This window comes from Zootermopsis nevadensis, unplaced genomic scaffold (genome assembly GCF_977971745.1).
Source record: "Zootermopsis nevadensis isolate Lab colony 2312 unplaced genomic scaffold, Znev_1.0 Znev_ptg000200l, whole genome shotgun sequence".
Taxonomy (NCBI): Eukaryota; Metazoa; Arthropoda; class Insecta; order Blattodea; family Termopsidae; genus Zootermopsis; species Zootermopsis nevadensis.
The window spans coordinates 37,202-55,916 of NW_028259331.1; the positions used below are offsets into that span (position 1 = coordinate 37,202).

An 18,715-nucleotide genomic window follows, 5' to 3' on the forward strand; every position below is an offset into this window, starting at 1 on the left:
TCCACTCCCCACCCACTTGTCTATACTAGAGCAGGGCGCTCCTTTTGGAGCTCCTAGGGGGGGTTGGTCAAGTTTGTAAAACGCAACCAAACTTGGTTAGTCCCAAAGTGGAGTTAGTTTAGTGTCTCATTCAAGTGTTTTAACCCCTGAGTAAGAAACTAAATTAACCCACCCGAATGGGGGATTTAAACACTTGACCAACCCCCCGAAGGGGGTTGGTTGCGTTTTAAAATCTTGAGTAAGACACTAAACTAACCCGTGTGTAAACAAATATAAGGTGATATTGTTGATGACGTCATTTTTTGTCGACAACGATGGCTAATCCTTTCGGAGAGCTTCCTGTAATCTGATGTTTTAGTTCTTTGCGTAGCTTTTCAGAGGCCAACTGTTCTTGATCAGTCAACTTTCTATGTCCAGCAACACCATTGCTAATCTTCGTGTTTTTTTTTCTTTTTATTTTTTTCTGTTCTTGTTGTATACGTTTTTCTATGTTTATGAATGTTACTCTCCCTTCGTTTTACTTTATTTGTTAAATAGGTCTGACGGATTAGTTCTTTACGTCGCTTTTCAGAGGCCAACTGTTCTTGGTCAGTCAACTTTCTACGTCCAGCCCCACCCCTGCAAATCTTCGTCTTAAAATCGATCATAAAGTCAGTTTTCATAATAGTTTTCGTAATCGTAATATATCGAATGGGTATCAGTTTACCTTATTGAAGTTGTTGGAGTTGGTACTTCAAATACTTGATAACGTGTTCTTTCACTTTTCTGATGTTTTAGGCCAACTGTCAGTCAATATTCAAGAATGCGAAGTGCTCCTTCTGGAGCAGTGATAATGCGACTGGCTTGATATTTTTTGATTTCTAATCTGATATTTTACTTCTTTACTTCGCTGTTCTTGGTCAGTCAACTTCCTACGTTCAAAACCCAACCTTTGCAAATGTTAGTCTGTTTCTTATCCCTTCTGTTCTTTTTACATATTTTTTTTACGTTTATGAATGTAAGTCTTACTTACCTTTCCTTCTTCTCTTAATATTTTGCTTTAGCTTTTTTTAATTGTGAGATAAGTCTGATCTTTAAGTTTTTACTTCGCTATTGAAAGGCCAAATGTTCTTGGTCAGTCAACTTACGTATTGTTTGTGTTGAAATAGTATGACAAAAGAGGGAAGTGAATTTTTGAAGGCAATATACGAAGACAACAGAATAGAGTAAAGAAATGACCTAAAATTTGTTATTGTATGATTCTTTCGAATAATAAGAGTGTTACACTTTTACATTAATCGATAAATTTCCTAGATTTTGTAATATGATTATCGTCGAAGATAAGCCATTCATCGTTGTAACGTCGCCATGCCTTAAAATGTCCGTCGTTTCCAGTACCGTTAATGTCCACAAATTCGACCGCACTTTGCAATTTCCAATGTTTTCCATACATTAATTGGTTGTTTTGTGTAATTCTCATTATTTGAAATGTGCGTACTCCATTTAGAGTTAATCTATTTATTTCCAAAATCATGTACTTTTGACGGTCACCAACATCAATATCTGTCGTTCCACGTACGTAGTGTTGTTGACATTCCGTACACGTTCCGTTAACTAATCCTTCCCAAACGCTTAAGTTACGTACCAACATGACAATAGCGTTCTTACGTAGTCGCAAATTATGTGGGGGCAGTGATCGTGGTCGCAAAGTGTCTAAGTATTCGGGTGTCACCATTTCACTGAACTTTTCTATGTCCGAGTCTTCGACACCATCAATGCTCGAGTAGATTCGCTCAGTCTTTTCGTCTAGTAAGTCAACAACTCTCTCATTTATTTCGTCGACGTCACAATTTCTTGCAGCAAGGATTGCGGTAGTTTCGAGCATTTCGATGTCATTGTTTCTTATGATATCTCCGCAAATCTTTTCGATTAAATCGCCCGTGGAAACCATGTTTTCAGGCACTTCTACCATGTCGTCGTGGTCGTTGAGGCGTCCTTCGCCGAGGTCGAGTAAGAATTTAGTCCATTTTATAGCTTGGGGTGTGGCGCGCATGTTTTCAGACAGTGACGTGACCTTAAAGTGTTTCCACAAAGGCGAATATTTTATTGTTGAATACAGTGTTGACGTTTTGTTTGAATTGCGTAAGACAGGTAAAATCTGTCTAAAGTCTCCACCGAGCAACATAACTTTACCTCCAAAGGGTAAGTTACAACGTGTGAAGTCTCGCAAAGTTCTATCGAGTACATCCATACAATACCGTGGTGCCATTGGTGCTTTGTCCCAAATAAATACGTCTGTATCTATCAATTCTTTTCCTCTGTTATCCGTTATCGAAATGTTGGTGTTAGAGTCAGGCAAAACAGGAACGGGCAGCCCGGCTACTCTGTGGACAGTGTTTCCTTTAGGCAACAAACTTGCTGCGATACCTGTATAAGCCATCGTAGTGACTTTCTTTTGTCGTCCTACTAACAAATGGTACAATGTTTTATATGTGTAAGTTTTACCGCATCCTCCTGGACCATCAATGTAGAAGTACAGGTTTTTGACAGTTATTTTTTCGTCTATATGATTAAGTATTAAGTCAACGATTTCCTTTTGTTTCTCGTTGAATGATTTGTACATTTCTTCACCAATTCCAATGTGTTCCTCAACAGTTAATTCTTTGTTAATTACTGTCTGTAATTTTTTAATTTCCTGAGGCAGTGTTGGAAAGTCTTTCAAACTTTTCCCTTCAATAATTAACAATTCATTAATATTAGCATGAGCTTTGTCACGTGCGTCAGAGTCAGAAATTTTATCTTGTTTTTTTAAAGTCTTGCGCCATTATATCGATGAAATCATTGAAAAGCTCTTCGGGGTGCAATGGGTGACAATGGATTAGAATCTGAACAAACAACACACGTAGCTGATAAGGCATTTGGTAGATCGCACCTTCTTGCATTCAGCGTCATCTTCGATCAGTCCACGTGCTAAACAGGCTTCTGTGAATGTTTGGTAAGTGACAGTGTCGTAAGTCTTTAAGTCCTCATAGTTTTCTGCGCCTTTCACATTCATCAAAAGAACACGAAGATGGAATGTTTCTTGATCTCTAGGGCGTCCGATTGTGTGTTTACCATCTCTTCGTGGAAACCATGACTTCTGTTTCTTCAAGTTCGTCTTTTGTTCGTATTCAACAGTTTTCTTCTTCATCATTGGTACCTTTCATTCCTGCTCTCCACGTATAGTGCTTTGGAATTTCGAAATAATAATGCACAGGCAGACGTTTGATTGCATGACTGTGTTTGTGCATTTCATTTTCAAGAATGCGATGTGCTGCTTCTGGAGCAGTGATCATGCGACTGTCTTGGTAGTTGGTGATCTCGTCGTAGTGAAGCTCATCTCCTTCGATGATTGTATAGTTTGTCAAATCACCACCTTTAAAAGCATATTTGAATAGGTACTTTACTGAAGTAATCGACGATACGGACTCAACATTGATGTGACAATTTAATTCGTGCATCAAATACGGACAGTATGGAACAACGTCTTGATTTGTTGCGACAAATCCATTTTTTGCGGAGTAAGTGCGTTCATTATTTTGTTGTTTGTAGTTTGGATAACCGTCTTCGACGATTATTGTGCAAGGAGAAAAGTGTTTGGGAAAACCTTTACTACGCTCATTTCCCTTCATGCAACGCGGACTACATTGATGAATCACGTTACGCGTAACAATGTCGTAGAGATTTGGTTCTGTTTCGGGGTCTGGTAGTTCAGCGCAAATGAATTTGTCAACATCTTCATCAGTCTTAATTTTTGATCCTTCTTGGAGGATTAAAAGGATATGTGCATGCGGAAGTCCTCGCTTCTGAAACTCAACTGCGTACACGTAAGCGAGCGACTTTCCCGTAACTGAATGTTTGGTCAGCAAATCCATCAAGTGATTGAGTTTCAACTTGAATGCTCTGTCAACGAAGTCGGGTCTGTCTGGTGGTGTTTTATGTGGTTCGAGATTTTCGCGAATTTCACGCCAATTAGGATTGGTCGTAATGGTGATGAACAAACACGGCGTGCCGAAAGCAGCGACCATTGCCATTGCTGCGTCTTGGTACAGTTCCAACATGTATCGTGGCGATCCAACGAACGATGAGTTCAAAACTTTAATGCGCCCGATTTTCTTCTTCTTTTCTTTTGCAAGTTTGCTTTCAAACTGCTGCACTTATCTACACGTTTACCTTGTTGGAGTTGGTACCTCAAGTAGTTGATAACGTCTTTTTGACGTTTAATTTCAGTATCAACCAAATATTGTTGGAAAAGTTTCCCACTTTTTGTGATTGGATTAAATTCCTTTTCGCGAGTAGCGATTCTATAGCGAGCGAACATTCCTCGTGTTAAACGATCACCAACTTTAGCATCTTTCAGTCTGAGGTCTTTATGCCATTGCATTGTGCCGTAAGGAAACAGAAGGGGATAGACAAAGGGTTCAACGAATGGATTCATTGTCGAAAGACGTCTGAGTCTTTGCTCCTTGGTACTGTAAACAACAACATACGAATCAGGAATGTCACCGTCGTCGGTTTTAGGACACACAACAGCGACGTCATTGCTCCATTTCGGATTGTACCTGTTTTTGTCGTCTCCAGGAAACATCGACATAACCAAGTTTAGCTCCGGTTCAGACTCGTTGTTACGCTCAGCGTTTTCTTTTTCAAGCTTGTATTGGTAGTTCATCATGCGATAGGATTCTGCGTGGACGTTAATGCGCGAAATTATATCAGTTAATTTCGTGACAATTTCTTCTTTGGTGTCGCCTTTCGAATTCTGACGTGCATTTTCTATTCTTCTTCTTCGTCGATCATAAATAGTTGACCAAAAGTTGCATTCTCATTATCTTTCGGAAAAGATGCCGCATTCATGTTATAATAAATTTGGCCATGCAATTTAAAACAATATGGCCCTGGTCGACTAATTCCGAAGTCCATGAGATTCGCTTGAAATGATGCGAATGCCATCATGTTGTTGTAAACACGACATTTGTTGCGAAAATGTCGAAGAGAAAAGAGTTTTCTAAGTTCATCAGGGTTTCCATGTGCACAACAATCATAAAACGATTTACTGGAACGTTGAGTCGATTCATCAAGCCAGTGATGTTCGTCGTTGTTGAAATGTGCTGCTATTAGCAGTCGTCCTTGGTTCTTCATTACTAATTTACTTTGATATCTAATACTTTCCTTTTCAGCGTCTTGTTTTTTTCTCCTCTGTTCTTACCGAATAAGTTTTTCTACGTGTGTCGTTAATATGGTCTCGTCTATCATTGTAAGTCTTCTTTCGCTCTTCTTTATTTCTTAAATACGTCTGATATTTCAGTTCTTTACGTCGCTGTTCGGAGGAAAACTGTTCTTGGTCAGTCAACTTTCTACGTCTCGTGTATCATTGTAAGTCTTCTTTCTTTCGCTTCTTATTTTCGTAATCGTAATATATCGAGTATATATATGAGTAGTATTATTAGTATCACTTTACCTTGTTGGAGTTGTTGGCTCTGGTACTTCAAATAGTTGATAACGTCTTATTTTAGTTTTCTGATGTTTTCCAATAATGCGATGCCACGTGCTGCTTGTAGAACTGTTATAATGCGACTGGCTTGGTAGTGAAGCGTTATTATTTGTTTACTCGGCATATGATAGCCTACATATTCTTGTGTATTTCATGGTCGGAATTCCTTTAGAGAGAGGCGTTGAAGTCGTGACTGTTCTGCTTCCTGTAGGGAAGAAAATGAACTCAAGTTGCCAAGTAAAGAAATGACGCGAGTGGATTGCGCTAAATAAATATTTGTAGAACCTAAACCATTTGTGATATGTAAAATCTGAAAACAGATATGGAAAGCTCTAGAGGTAATACGTATTTCGTACGCAATATGTCCAGATCCATCTGTTACGGTTTTCGAGAGGCGGGCGCTTAACGCCGCCAGATGCATTAAAAATTGCACACATTGGTTCATTAAAATTACAATAAATATATAAGCAATTATAATTACAACAAAATACATTACAGATTCTTAAAGGTCTTTATTTACTGATCATTTTACATATTGGTTACATTACCCTTACTCTTACCATTCCTGAGGAATGAACATTTAAAGGTGACTCGGCTATGGATAACGCTATTTGATGACGTCATTTCATGAAGACAACGAGGAATCAGAAATTTTTATAGTAAGAAGATAAAAGAAACACAGGTGAAAGCCTTCAACTTGCCTGTGGGGTGGGGGTGGGTGTTCTAAAGAAGATGGATGAAAATCATAATAAAATTCTACTGACAGTAAAACAAAGGCTTCGTGTACTTAGGAAATTTGAGAACAGAGAATGGGCAACAGAATTTATAATAAAAGTATGTGATAGGGATTGAGTGATTCCATCCTTGAAAGAACACCATATACCAGGCTGACCTACTGATGGCTTATTTTGGGCATAGTTTTCTGGGAGTCCAGTAACACTGGTTTGATTATGGGGGAAACTTTCTCCAGATCTAGTAAGAAATCAGGAAATCAAAAGTTCATGTCATGGTGCGTGCTATGAGAAGTTTTGAAAAGATTGACAGTGAACTGAAAAATGGCTTCAAAGTGGTGCGTGTGAAGTGGACATAGTCAGTGCTGCCATGAGACAAATGAGAGTGAAGTTCATGCTGTCATGAGGGAGAGTCTAAAGAGTTTTCAGAACAAGTGAGCATTACAAACTGTTTCTTAAAGAAGGTCTGTTGTGTGAGGAACGTTAAGCAGTTTGTGAAGTTCTGTGAATGCACCAAACAAAATAGTTTGGATTAGCTCTTTTTTTTTATTATTTATGCATCTTCTACCCTTCATTAGCCCTGATAATCAATACAACTGGTGGGAAAGGGAAATTCTTGAAATCTGTTAACTTTTTTGGTTATAGTTGTAAAAGAAAAGTTGTTTAACTGTGATGTCTTCGTTATTATTGTATAAAATATGAAAGAGAATTTCTTGAAATCAGTTTGGCTATTATTCTGTAATTCATGCTCATGTAATTCTCTTGGTCAAGTTTATAAACTTCATATAGGAGTGAATGTTCTGAAGGGAACATACCAAGCTCAGATCTTAATAACACTGGTGTTTCACAGTGATACAAATCTTATAAACTATATCTGGCCAAGGTGTATTCTGGATTTGTGCAAAGTGAAGACTTGAATGTGGAAGATTTCATAGATAAAATTTTGGCTGTGACGCGTACTGCTTGAGTGCGTTAGTCGCCAGGTACCGACTGAGGGCGAAGGTACTGTGCCTGTTACAGTTTTATTTTTATGGAAGCCCCACAGCCCAAATGTTACGCCGAGTTTGAAATCTGTGTGTGTATCTTGTGTTTTCTTTTGATTGGTTTGCCAGCTCTTCCAACACAGACCTTGCCACACATGCAAGGAATTTAAGGTGCAGTGTGTCTTCTATGTGAATGTTCTTTGCTGGTCTTGCTGTTGTTCATTTTGTTTGAGAACATTTGTTGAAACTATCTTCACTATACCAGTGTTGAAATCTTGCAGGGATTGTGACTGGATGTTGATGTGCTGGTCAGGAGCCTGCTTCTGCTTTGCAAGAATTCACATGCCCGATTTATTATTCACTTGTTACAGAACTTTCATTCAGAATTTGAATGACTTTTTTATTGTAATGACAGCTTTTGAGCATGTATTTAAAGTACAAGGATACAGTTTGGTCCAGTATAATATGGATTTTTATAGAAATTCCATCAATGCATAACATTTACATTTTATGATATTCGTGCAGAGATAACCGTATGGAAATGACAGATGTAACTTGGGACACTCCTACTGTCTGTCACATCTATCGTAGGTAATATACGATTGCATAACGCCTTTGAAACACAGTGGTAATAAAGTGTACCACAAAGAGCGTTCAGTGATAGTGCCATTTGGCCACAGAGTATAATGTTTCTGCTTTCTATCATTCTGACAGTAAGCATTGATAATTTCGCTAAAGAGCATTCACCGGTTGAGGAGGCTGTTTTTTGTTAGAAAAAGAAAGTTTATTTTTAAATATTATTTTCACAAGTTTCAGCTGCAAAAGGTTAAAGTTTATACTTGAGGAAGCACCCGACTGTTTCAAGGTACCAGATTGCAAGTGGTAGGGTGTGTGTCATTACATGTTTTGGGGCGGAATTCTGCAGCATAGCGTCGTTTCGTACTGTTATTTCATTCTACTCGTATTTGTTTCAACGTCAATAATTACACGTTTTCCCAGCGCGTGGGGTTTTATCTAATTTTTTATTGTACATTATTTAGCTTATTTAAAAACCCTGGTTTCCCTTCAATACTGAAGATTTCTGTTGAGGGGAACATCTGATTCATACTGTTTCATTCTTACATTTGGATTACTGGTTGATTTTTTTAACTTTGTTGTATTGAGAATGTCAGAACAAAAATGACTACTGTGCAGTTTTGGGATCTAACGTAATATTAATCTCAAACGCTACCGCGTCCTTATCAATTCCCTGTTACAAATGCCATTGCCCATGTCAAATCCTAGATGAAAACTGCTTGAGTTTTCTTTATACGTGCTGTATGTTCACAGCAATGGAACCTGGTCCTTCAAAGAGGGTGAGGCAGGAGGAAACGGCTGCATGTGCCAGCAGCACGTCTGAAGGGTAAGTGTTCATCATTACTTCTCTCTGATGTACAGGGAATATTTCCCTCAGCACAGGGAAATTGTAAAAGTATGAAAGTAAACCACCAGGTGTATCTGAAGTCTTGACCTGATAACTGTCTGTCCTTTTGTTTGCTAGGAATTCTGACATCGCCATCCGTTTGCTGCAGTTGATATGCATTTGCCGATGTTGGCCACCTCCTGCTTACCAAGGGCAGCTGACGCATGATCGGAAGTTCAAACACTTCTGCATTGTGCGGAAGCAGCGTGAGGAAGAGCAAATGAAGCTTCAGGAAACAGGTTAGTTGAGTCATAGCACTGGGTATACGATGAGTGCTATGTTTGTGAATGTGTATGCTATGATGAGGTTAGGAATACCAATAGGTGATGATTTTGTGTCGTCATAGTAATCTATAATTTCCCTAGAAAATTTTGAAATTATTTTTAATATTTATATGAATCATACTGTTTCATTCTTACATTTGGATTACTGATTGATTTCTTAACTTTGTTGTATTAAGAATGTCAGACAAAAATGACTACTCTGCAGTTTTGGGATCTAACGTAATATTAATCTCAAACGCTACCGCGTCCTTATCAATTCCCTGTTACAAATGCCATTGCCCATGTCAAATCCTAGATGAAAACTGCATGACTTTTCTTTATACGTGCTGTATGTTCACAGGTGTGGGCACTGGCCAGTCAATGCAAGAAGCCAAAGAAGCAGCTGCCAAAATTATTTTGGATAAACTGCTTCTTGCTTCCAAAGAGTAAGTGTTCATCATTACTTCTCTCTGATGTACAGAGAATATTTCCTTCAGCGCAGGGAACCTCTAAAAGTATGAAAGTAAACCACCAGGTGTATCTGAAGTCTTGACCTGATAACCGTCTGTCCTTTTGTTTGCTAGGAACTCTGACATCACACTCGACCCCATTACGTCATTGGAGACTATGTGTCTCTCCAGGAATTGGCCGTCTCCTTCTTATGAAGGAGGACTCGCTGAGCAAGGCTCACACACCTGTTCCTGTATTGTCACGAGGCAAGAAGAAGAAGAATATTTGAAGCTTCAGGAAACAGGTTAGTTGAGTCATAGCACTGGGTATTCAATGAGTGCTATGTTTGTGAATGTGTATGCTATGATGTGGTTAGGAATACCAATAGGTGATGATTTTGTGTCGTCATAGTAATCTATAATTTCCCTAGAAAATTTTGAAATTATTTTTAATATTTATATGAACCTTGCTGTTTCATTCTTACATTTGGATTACTGATTGATTTCTTAACTTTGTTGTATTGAGAATGTCAGACAAAAATGACTACTCTGCAGTTTTGGGATCTAACGTAATATTAATCTCAAACGCTACCGCGTCCTCATCAATTCCCTGTTACAAATGCCATTGCCCATGTCAAATCCTAGATGAAAACTCCTTGATTTTTCTTTAAACGTGCTGTATGTTCACAGGTGTGGGCACTGGCCAGTCAGCTGAAGAAGCCAAACGTGTCGCAGCTTCTTTTATTTATGAGAAGTTGTTTGTTCCTTCTGAATAGTAAGTGTTCATCATTACTTCTCTCTGATGTAGAGGGAATATTTCCTTCAGCGCAGGGAACCTGTAAAAGTATGAAAGTAAACCACCAGGTGTATCTGAAGTCTTGACTGTCTTTCCTTCTCTTTCTAGCAAGTCCAGCTTGATACCTCCAAATTCCCTTCGGGCCCTGAAGGAATCATGCAAATATCTTTCTTGGCCGGCACCTGTTTTCAGGAGTGGTCCAACACAGGAGAGGTTGTTCACCTTTACCTGTGTTGTGACCAGGCAAGCAGAAGCAGAATATATGAAGCTTCAGGAAACAGGTTAGTTGAGTCATAGCACTGGGTATACGAAGAGTGGTATGTTTGTGAATGTGTATGCTATGATGTGGTTAGGAATACCGATAGGTGATGATTTTGTGTCGTCATAGTAATCTATAATTTCCCTAGAAAATTTTGAAATTATTTTTAATATTTATATGAACCATACTGTTTCATTCTTACATTTGGATTACTGGTTGATTTTTTTAACTTTGTTGTATTAAGAATGTCAGACAAAAATGACTACTCTGCAGTTTTGGGATCTAACGTAATATTAATCTCAAACGCTACCGCGTCCTTATCAATTCCCTGTTACAAATGCCATTGCCCATGTCAAATCCTAGATGAAAACTACTTGATTTTTCTTTATACATGCTGTATGTTCACAGGTGTGGGGTTTGGAGGGTCAACACAAGAAGCCAAAGAAGCAGCTGCCAAAATTATTTTGGTCAAACTGCTTCTTCCTTCCGAAAAGTAAGTGCTCATCATTACTTCTCTCTGATGTACAGAGAATATTTCTTTCAGCACAGGGAACCTGTAAAAGTATGAAAGTAAACCACCAGGTGTATCTGAAGTCTTGACCTGATAACCGTCTGTCCTTTTGTTTGCTAGGAACTCTGACATCACACTCGACCCCATTACGTCATTGGAGACAATATGTCTCTCCAGGAATTGGCCGGCTCCTTCTTATGAAGGAGGTGTTGCTGCGGGAGGCCTATACTCCTACACGTGTATTGTGATCAAGCAACAAAAAGAAGAATTCTTGAATCATCAGGATACAGGTTAGTTGAGTCATAGCACTGGGTATACGATGAGTGCTATGTTTGTGAATGTGTATGCTATGATGAGGTTAGCAGTACCAATAGGTGATGCTGTATGTTCACAGGTGTGGGGTATGGATCTTCCGAACAAGAAGCCAAAAATGCATCAGCTAAAGTTATTATTGACAAGTTCGTTATTTGTTAAAGGTTCAGATAATTGTACTACAAGTTGTGTTCATCATTTTTGTTTTTATTTGTTGCAACGCACTTATTGCAGGTGCTGTAAATTTAATTTAATTTTGGTACATTTTGTCTGCATACAGTGAAACGTCTATCCATCGTTCCCGGATGCATCGTCTGTTTTGTTCGGTCCCGAATACATCCCATATAAAATAATGTTACATTTTGCCGCTTCTATCGTTCCTCGGACTATCGTTTTATCGCATCGATCGTTCAAAAATGTTAGTCCCGGCCCAAAATTTTCCCGCAATGATCGTTTCTGAGAATTTAAAATGCTGGGTTTTGAGATAAATTAATACCGAAAGACGCACAATGTTTTTGGAATACGCAGTAGCGGTAACATGTTATGTCGCCCAACCATTCTTTTGGAATGAGGGGTGATAGTTGGAGTGAATGGCGGTGCTCATTGTCAGAAATTTTACGATTTTAATTTGGGTGACTCATATTTCGTTCCAGCGATGCCAGATGGCATGTGCAGTGTGAATTTCTTCACAAATGCTTTTATTATAAGTACAAAGGAAAGGCCGGCGACACTTTTCATTTTTCTGGTTCATCTCGTTTCCAGTGGTTCAGTGTCTTCTACAGCTACGTTTCGTTGAGTTCGGCAGTAACAGTACTTCCATTCTTCCTGTTATAGTTCCAGTCTATACTTTTGTTGTTGTTCCCGTAAATATTTTGTTATTCCTCTTACTCCTGTTAATTATTTTGTTATTATTCCTGTACCATCTCTCGCCCAGTAAAACAAGTCAGAATTCTTCTAGAAAGATTAAAAATCATAAAAGAAGTTGAGAAAAATGCATTTGAAAAAAGAATCGACTTTGCTAAACGCCTTGGATTAGCACCATCTACTTTAAATTCAATGATTGCAAAGAAGAAATAAATCCGAAAACAAACTGACAAGTGCGGTAATTCATGCAAAAAAAGGAAAACCGGAAGGAAATCAACTTTCAGTGAGCTAGAAAGTGTCCTCTTCACTTGGTACCAGCAATCGCGGGCCTCAGGAATTCCTGTTGATGGCAACATCTTGCGGGAAAAAGCCAAGACGATAGCCGCAAGACTGAATATTGAAAATTTTGCAGCGTCGAATGGCTGGATTAGTAGATTTAAAGAACGACATGGTATGGTCTACAAGAAGTTAGCCGGCGAAAGTGCTGCTGTGGATGTGGAAAGAACGGAGCTGTGGCTCGAGAGTCTGCTGGAGGGACATTTATAATGTGGATGAGACAGGACTTTTCTACAACGCCCTCCCGGATAGGACGCTGGCATTGAAAGGTGAATCTTGCCACGGGGGAAAACGTGCAAAACACCGAATTACTGTTCTTCTGTGTGTTAACAGTGACGGTAGTGACAAACGGGTTCCGATTGTAGTTGGAAAATCACTAAAACCGCGTTGTTTCAAAAACATGAAAAAACGTCCGGTGAAATATCACGCCAACAAAAAGGCTTGGATGACCACAGACATCTTTACGGCGTTCTTAAGTTCTCTGGATGCCTCCATGGGCACACAAGGCAGAAAGATTTTGCTGTTTGTAGATAATTGTGCCGCTCATCCGAAGGACACGACATTTCTACGAAATGTGAAAGTCGTGCAGTATCCAGCAAATTGCACGAGCGTTTACATACGCTTGATTTAGTCTTTCTTTTATGCGCATAATATTATTGAACGTGACGAGGAAAACATTTTGAATGTGGAAAGGTCTCTGTTTGGCTTAAAACGTAAAGTTTCGACAAACCATTTGTCCATTAAAGACTTTTTTGGTAAAAAGAAGTAACTTTGAAAGAGAAACATTGCTTTTTTTAAATTTTTAATGCTTTCCCGTATTCATCGTTTTTATTTCCCACCCCCGCCGAAACGATGCATCGAGGTTTCACTGTATATGCTTGAAAATGTCTGTTACGCACAGGCACAAAAATGAACACACAAATGGTACAATTATCAGTTCTGGGAAAACACCAATAATAACTTTAGTTTGCTTACTTTAGGTGAGTGCCACTAAGAAATCTGTGAATCATCTCTTCCTATAATCCTGTCATCAGCTTGCTGAAATAAGCTTAACATTTCTTCTTTATGTTTTCAAGGTTATGCCTGCAAGCCTTGTTCACTAAAATGTGTGCGATGTTTACCAGTGTCTCTGAATGGATTTTAGCATTAAAAATGGCTGTCTTCAGCATTGTAGCGTCGTGTATTCTGGTGAAAGTTTACCAGCACGGCACTACAACCTGGAAGACAGCCATCTTCATACTCGCCAATTTGAGAATCTCAAATCTTGCAGTTTATGTTTTATCTGTTTCTTAATAATAAGATTTAATTCATTATTGTTGTGAGGTTTAAGTAAGCAGTAAATAATACTTAAAATGCAGTTTATACCTCAAAGGCAATTTAACGTGTGTCTGTTACGAATATCAGTTAGCTGTGCATTTGAGGGAAATTATCACTGTTTATTCCAAGAAAAATTAATGGAAAACAGGTGCACAGTATCCGGTTTGCAGATTACGAGGTGCGATCAGAAAGTTTCCAGACTGTGTCAATAGAGGGCGAACCGGATGTAGTACGAGCTTCTGCCGCTAGGGGGTGCGGCCTACAATCATAGTGAATCAGTGTGCCAGCCGGCATCATCGAATTAGCATTTGTTTCTTAGTTACGGGCGTTTTGGTAGTGCATTACACCGACCCTCCTGCAATTTCGGAATGGCGTGTGCATCACATTTTGCCAAAGACTCGCCAAAACGGCTACGGAAACCTATGAAATTCTAAAGCAAGCATTTGGGGAGTCCGCAAACTTTTGTGTGGCATTCACGTTTTAAAAATGGCCGAACCTCTGTCGATGATGACGAGCATTCTGGACGACCATCTTCGAGCACAACGCCCGAAAATGTTACGAAGATCGACGTCGTACCATCAACGACTTGTGCGACATTGTTGGGATAGGCTATGGGACCTGTCAGCTGATTCTAAAGGAAGAACTCCACATGCGACGCATCATGACAACGCGCCAGCACACACCGCCCTCAAAGTTCGGCAGTTTTTGGCCTCAAACACCATGGCTGTCATCCCGCACCCTCCTTATTCGCCGTGTGACTTCTTCCTCTTGCCAAAGATGAAAATTCAGCTAAAGGGAAGGAGATTTGAGACGATAGAAGAGATTCAGGCAGAATCGCAGATGGTGCTTGACAGGCTGACAAAGAAAGATCTCCAGGGATGCTTCCAGGCTTGGCAGCGGCGCTGGGAACTACTCCGAGGGTGATGGATGAATTTAATACCTGAGATAAGTGTACAGGTTTTTATAGGCGCAGTCTGTAAACTTTCTGATCGCACCTCGTACATTGCAATAATAGCAAATTGATAAGGTGAAATGAACAGGATGCTTGGAATGTTTAGCAAAAAACTAGAGAAGTTCCAGCTAAAAGTAATGAACTTGACAGTGACTGTTTTGTGGATATGGATATGGCATGATCTTACGTGTTTGACAGCTGTTGAGGCATCTGCAAATTAGCTGATGACAATAGGGAGGGCTTCTTGAGCCCATAGCACAGTATGGAGTCAGCATTTGTTTAGTAGCCTCGTTTCTGTGAAACAAGTGATTACTGACTGAAATGCTTCAAGCGCTCGTATTCACGCTGATTTTGATGAGGCGTTGTATATTTTACGTGCAGAAGTTTGGAAATTGCATGATCTGTGAAATAATCCTACAAAATAGACGATGCGGTACTTTTGACTGATTTGTGGATTTTAGACGATACTGATCAGGTCTTTCTGACACAAAGATCCAGATGCATTCATTGGTCTGGCTGCATTGATTATGTATTTAACAAGAAACAGCAGCGACATGTCGCATCATTCCCTGTAGGTTTCTGAAATGCTGGACTTTGCTCCAGATTGATGCTGCTGGTTGCCTGAGAAGATTTTATCACATTTAGTCACTGTGAAAGCTTCAAGTCATTTCTGACTGATGTTCAGTTTTGAAAAGTTTATCATTATCATACTTTTGACTATGTTATGTTACAAGTTATGTGATTATGTTTGATTTTCAAGAATGGTGATATAGGAAGTCACATTTTCAAATAGTTTATATGTATATATATATATATATTATTATTATAAAATTATGTTTGCTAAGAAAGCAAAGCATTACTGAAAGAGGGAACTTATTTCATATGTACATTGTTTTCAACAGTAACTAGCCAGTTAATGTGTTTAAAGCAAATATATATAATTACAAAATTATATGAGATATTTAGTAATATTACTATTTTCATGTATTACATGCAATTGATATGTATATGTGTCTTCCATGAATGAAAACTGATGGAGCAGCATTTTGCATTTATGTATACATGCATATATGTCTTTATATATGTACACCTAATAAGTGCATACATGCTTATACAGTGTACATGAAATGTGACCATTAAAAGTTTTGGAACCCGTATTTACAAATTTCATGGAGAATTGATTTTTGTATGTGAAGAATCTCTTATGTATGGGTGAAACCATGTGGATGGACGTCTGTTGAGTAGAAGTGAATGTTGCAGTTTGAATATCATAGAGTCGAGTTCTTTTAAGTATATATCAGGTTGCGTGCCAGAGACAAAGTTTTCTTAGTAATTAAAAGTTTGATCTCGTTTGCTTGACACAGAAGAAGAGGACAGTGCAGGCATCTGCAGTCACTGTCGTGAATTTGAATGCCTGATGATAATACACAAGATTTATATAGGAATTTGCTATTCTTGTATTTATATGCAGTCCTGTATGTCAAAAACAATACTGAATAGTTTTCATAGTTTCCATAGGGCCATGCTCTTGGATACCTATATTTATGTTAGTTTTTTTAATGGCAGATCAGAGTTATTGCTTTGCTGTTCTGTTTGCCTTATTGACATGAATTGTTCGTTATATGTTCATGAGTAGGTATTGATTAAACGAGTTGTGATTGTGTCTTTTCACTATACACTTATTGTATAATAAAATGAAAAAGCATAGTTAAAGACTAGTGATAATTCACTATATGATATGAATGAGCAAATAAGGATATATTTGCTTTTAGAGACAATTGGGCATTAAAATATCAACATGTGACTTGTGCGTAACTGAAAAGTTGTTCAGATTTGAAAGGATTCATGAATGTTCAATTGACAGTGCCTGTATCTTTCACCCTTATTGTGCATTTACAACCTATTTGTAATTTTAATTTAGTCCTTATAACCCCTAGTGATTACTGGCTTTAAGATACTTAGAGTAAAGGTGTATTACTGTAAACCTCATTTGCTATACCTTGTGTTCAAAGAAGGATGCATTAAAGAATAATCAAGTTTAGTGTGGATAAAATATCCAGTAACTTCTCTGTTATGGCATCTGACTATGATGAATGGCACAAGCACATTATTGAACCACAGTTCATTATCGAGGTGTCTTACAGGGATTTGGGGAAGTTTTTCCCAGTTTTGGCAAGTGGCCTTGAAAGAATGTGATCGTGGATTTAAAATAACTGGCTGTGATAAAATATTGCATACTGTTTTTACTCTGTATAGCAGCTAAATGTTTTTGAGAAGATCATATTACTCTGCTTGAATTTCAGAAGTATGGATGGAGGATGTCTGAGGACTGGTAAAATACAAGTATCATTGCTTATCTTGTGTCACTTGAAACACTGCGTGCCTCTACACGCCTTTACTGGTAATTGTTTTTCAATTCTCCTGCATGAAATGCATGACATTGCAATATTTTACATTGGCCAAGCTTGCCTCTTTGTGAAATTGCCATTTCTTTTGTAAGTCACAAACCCTCAAGGTAGACATGCTTGAAGAAAGGTGAAAGTACTCACACTGGGACAAATAGTTATTGGGGATTGTCTTTACAAATAAACCAATCTACATCACATACCTTGTGCAGTGATAGTTACACAATTCATCTCTTGGTTTCACACAGCATTAGAAATTACATACACTGTTCTGTCAGAAGTCTTTGTAGAACAAAGCTTGCTATTTCTTTGTGTTGAGAAACTGTTGATAATCTCTGAATATATATATATATAAATTGTAAAAGTGGTTAAAGGCATGTCAGAAACTGTTTCGTTTAAAGTTAAAATGTAATTTCCAGTATTGATGATGTTTGTACTGTTTGTTGTAAGGAATACTTTGTTGTCCATGTGGAATCCCAGGTTTCCCCTTTTTTTAGGGCAAGTGTAGAATTTTCTTATGGATCTGTCAAAGAATTACTCTGTTTAAAGTTATATGTCTTTGCAGCTATGCGTGTGCAGTTTTACAATTTTTGTTAGCAATAATGTTCATAATATAGCAATATAAAGCAGTTGTACTGTTTAATGGACAGACAGGTTATGTAAAGCTGATGGCAAAGATCATATTAACAAGTAGTTTGAAGAAGAGGGGATGTTACTGAAATGGTTGTGAGAGTGTGAACCAGGTTGAGTAACTATGAATGTAAACACACACACAGAAACAGTTGTTTAATGCCCACTTGTCGTGTTGGTGTCAGATTTTTGTCTTGAATGTTATAAAAAGGAGAGAGTAGTCAGATTGAGATTGTCGTTGTCTATTTTGAATTAATTTTGTTTCCTGCTTGTTTCCCTTAACCTGACGTGTGGACTCATTGCAGACAGTTCAATGTTCATAAAGAGCATGCATAGGAAAACTTTGAAAGCATAATATTGTACCTTAAATGAGCATAAGAGTTTCAGCAGGATCTAGGAAAGAGCATTTAACAATCCTGAATCCATTAAGTCGTGTAATTGAATATTTTATGTGAGAGTGGTTATGAATATGAGGAAGTAACAGTTTGAAACTCAGTGGTTCTAATGCGAATGAAGGCTGGATGATCTTTTAGCTTGGGTGTAAGCGACAAGAAATGCATCAGGAATTGTTGGGGTTTCGGAGGAGGAAGCAGACTTATAAAAAGAGGGAAGATGATGTTAAATTTTGTTATTTTTGACCCAGTTTAGTGTCATCTACGTGGCTACTGTTTGTCCTGGCTAACAAGTCTCATTGGTCGGGTCAGAGCATATAGCACAAGGGAACATGGCTTCTGGTCATGGCTTAGCTCAAGTGTGTCAGGGTCAGTGTCTGCGATAGGTCACATTAGAAAGAGGTAAAATAGTTTTAGGGGCAATCACAAGAGCATGAAAGATTATAACCATCTATTTTTACTAATTCCGAAGCTTAAACTTGGTGTTTGTTTGTTATTCTTGTATATTCCCACATGTTAATGAAATGTGAATTTCATTTAAACA

The 18,715-nt window shown here is 38.3% G+C and overlaps 2 protein-coding genes across 2 annotated transcripts; one reads left to right on the forward strand and one right to left on the reverse strand.

Moving 5' to 3' along the window:
* Nucleotides 1–1,201: 1,201 nt before the first annotated feature.
* On the reverse strand, nucleotides 1,202–6,139 carry LOC147870783 (uncharacterized). Its single transcript, XM_087341944.1, has 2 exons — nucleotides 6,070–6,139; nucleotides 1,202–5,714 (listed from the first exon to the last, which is right to left on the reverse strand). The coding sequence occupies exon 2, from the start codon at nucleotides 4,077–4,079 to the stop codon at nucleotides 3,150–3,152; it is 930 nt and encodes a 309-aa protein (XP_087198070.1). The 5' UTR covers nucleotides 4,080–5,714; nucleotides 6,070–6,139; the 3' UTR covers nucleotides 1,202–3,149.
* On the forward strand, nucleotides 5,717–18,009 carry LOC147870784 (uncharacterized). The gene is made up of 10 exons (XM_087341943.1): nucleotides 5,717–5,847; nucleotides 8,553–8,625; nucleotides 8,764–8,924; nucleotides 9,310–9,394; nucleotides 9,533–9,702; nucleotides 10,088–10,172; nucleotides 10,302–10,474; nucleotides 10,861–10,945; nucleotides 11,084–11,253; nucleotides 11,358–18,009. Exons 1-10 carry the CDS (start codon nucleotides 5,832–5,834, stop codon nucleotides 11,435–11,437), a joined length of 1,098 nt encoding a protein of 365 aa, XP_087198069.1. The 5' UTR covers nucleotides 5,717–5,831; the 3' UTR covers nucleotides 11,438–18,009.
* Nucleotides 18,010–18,715: the final 706 nt, after the last annotated feature.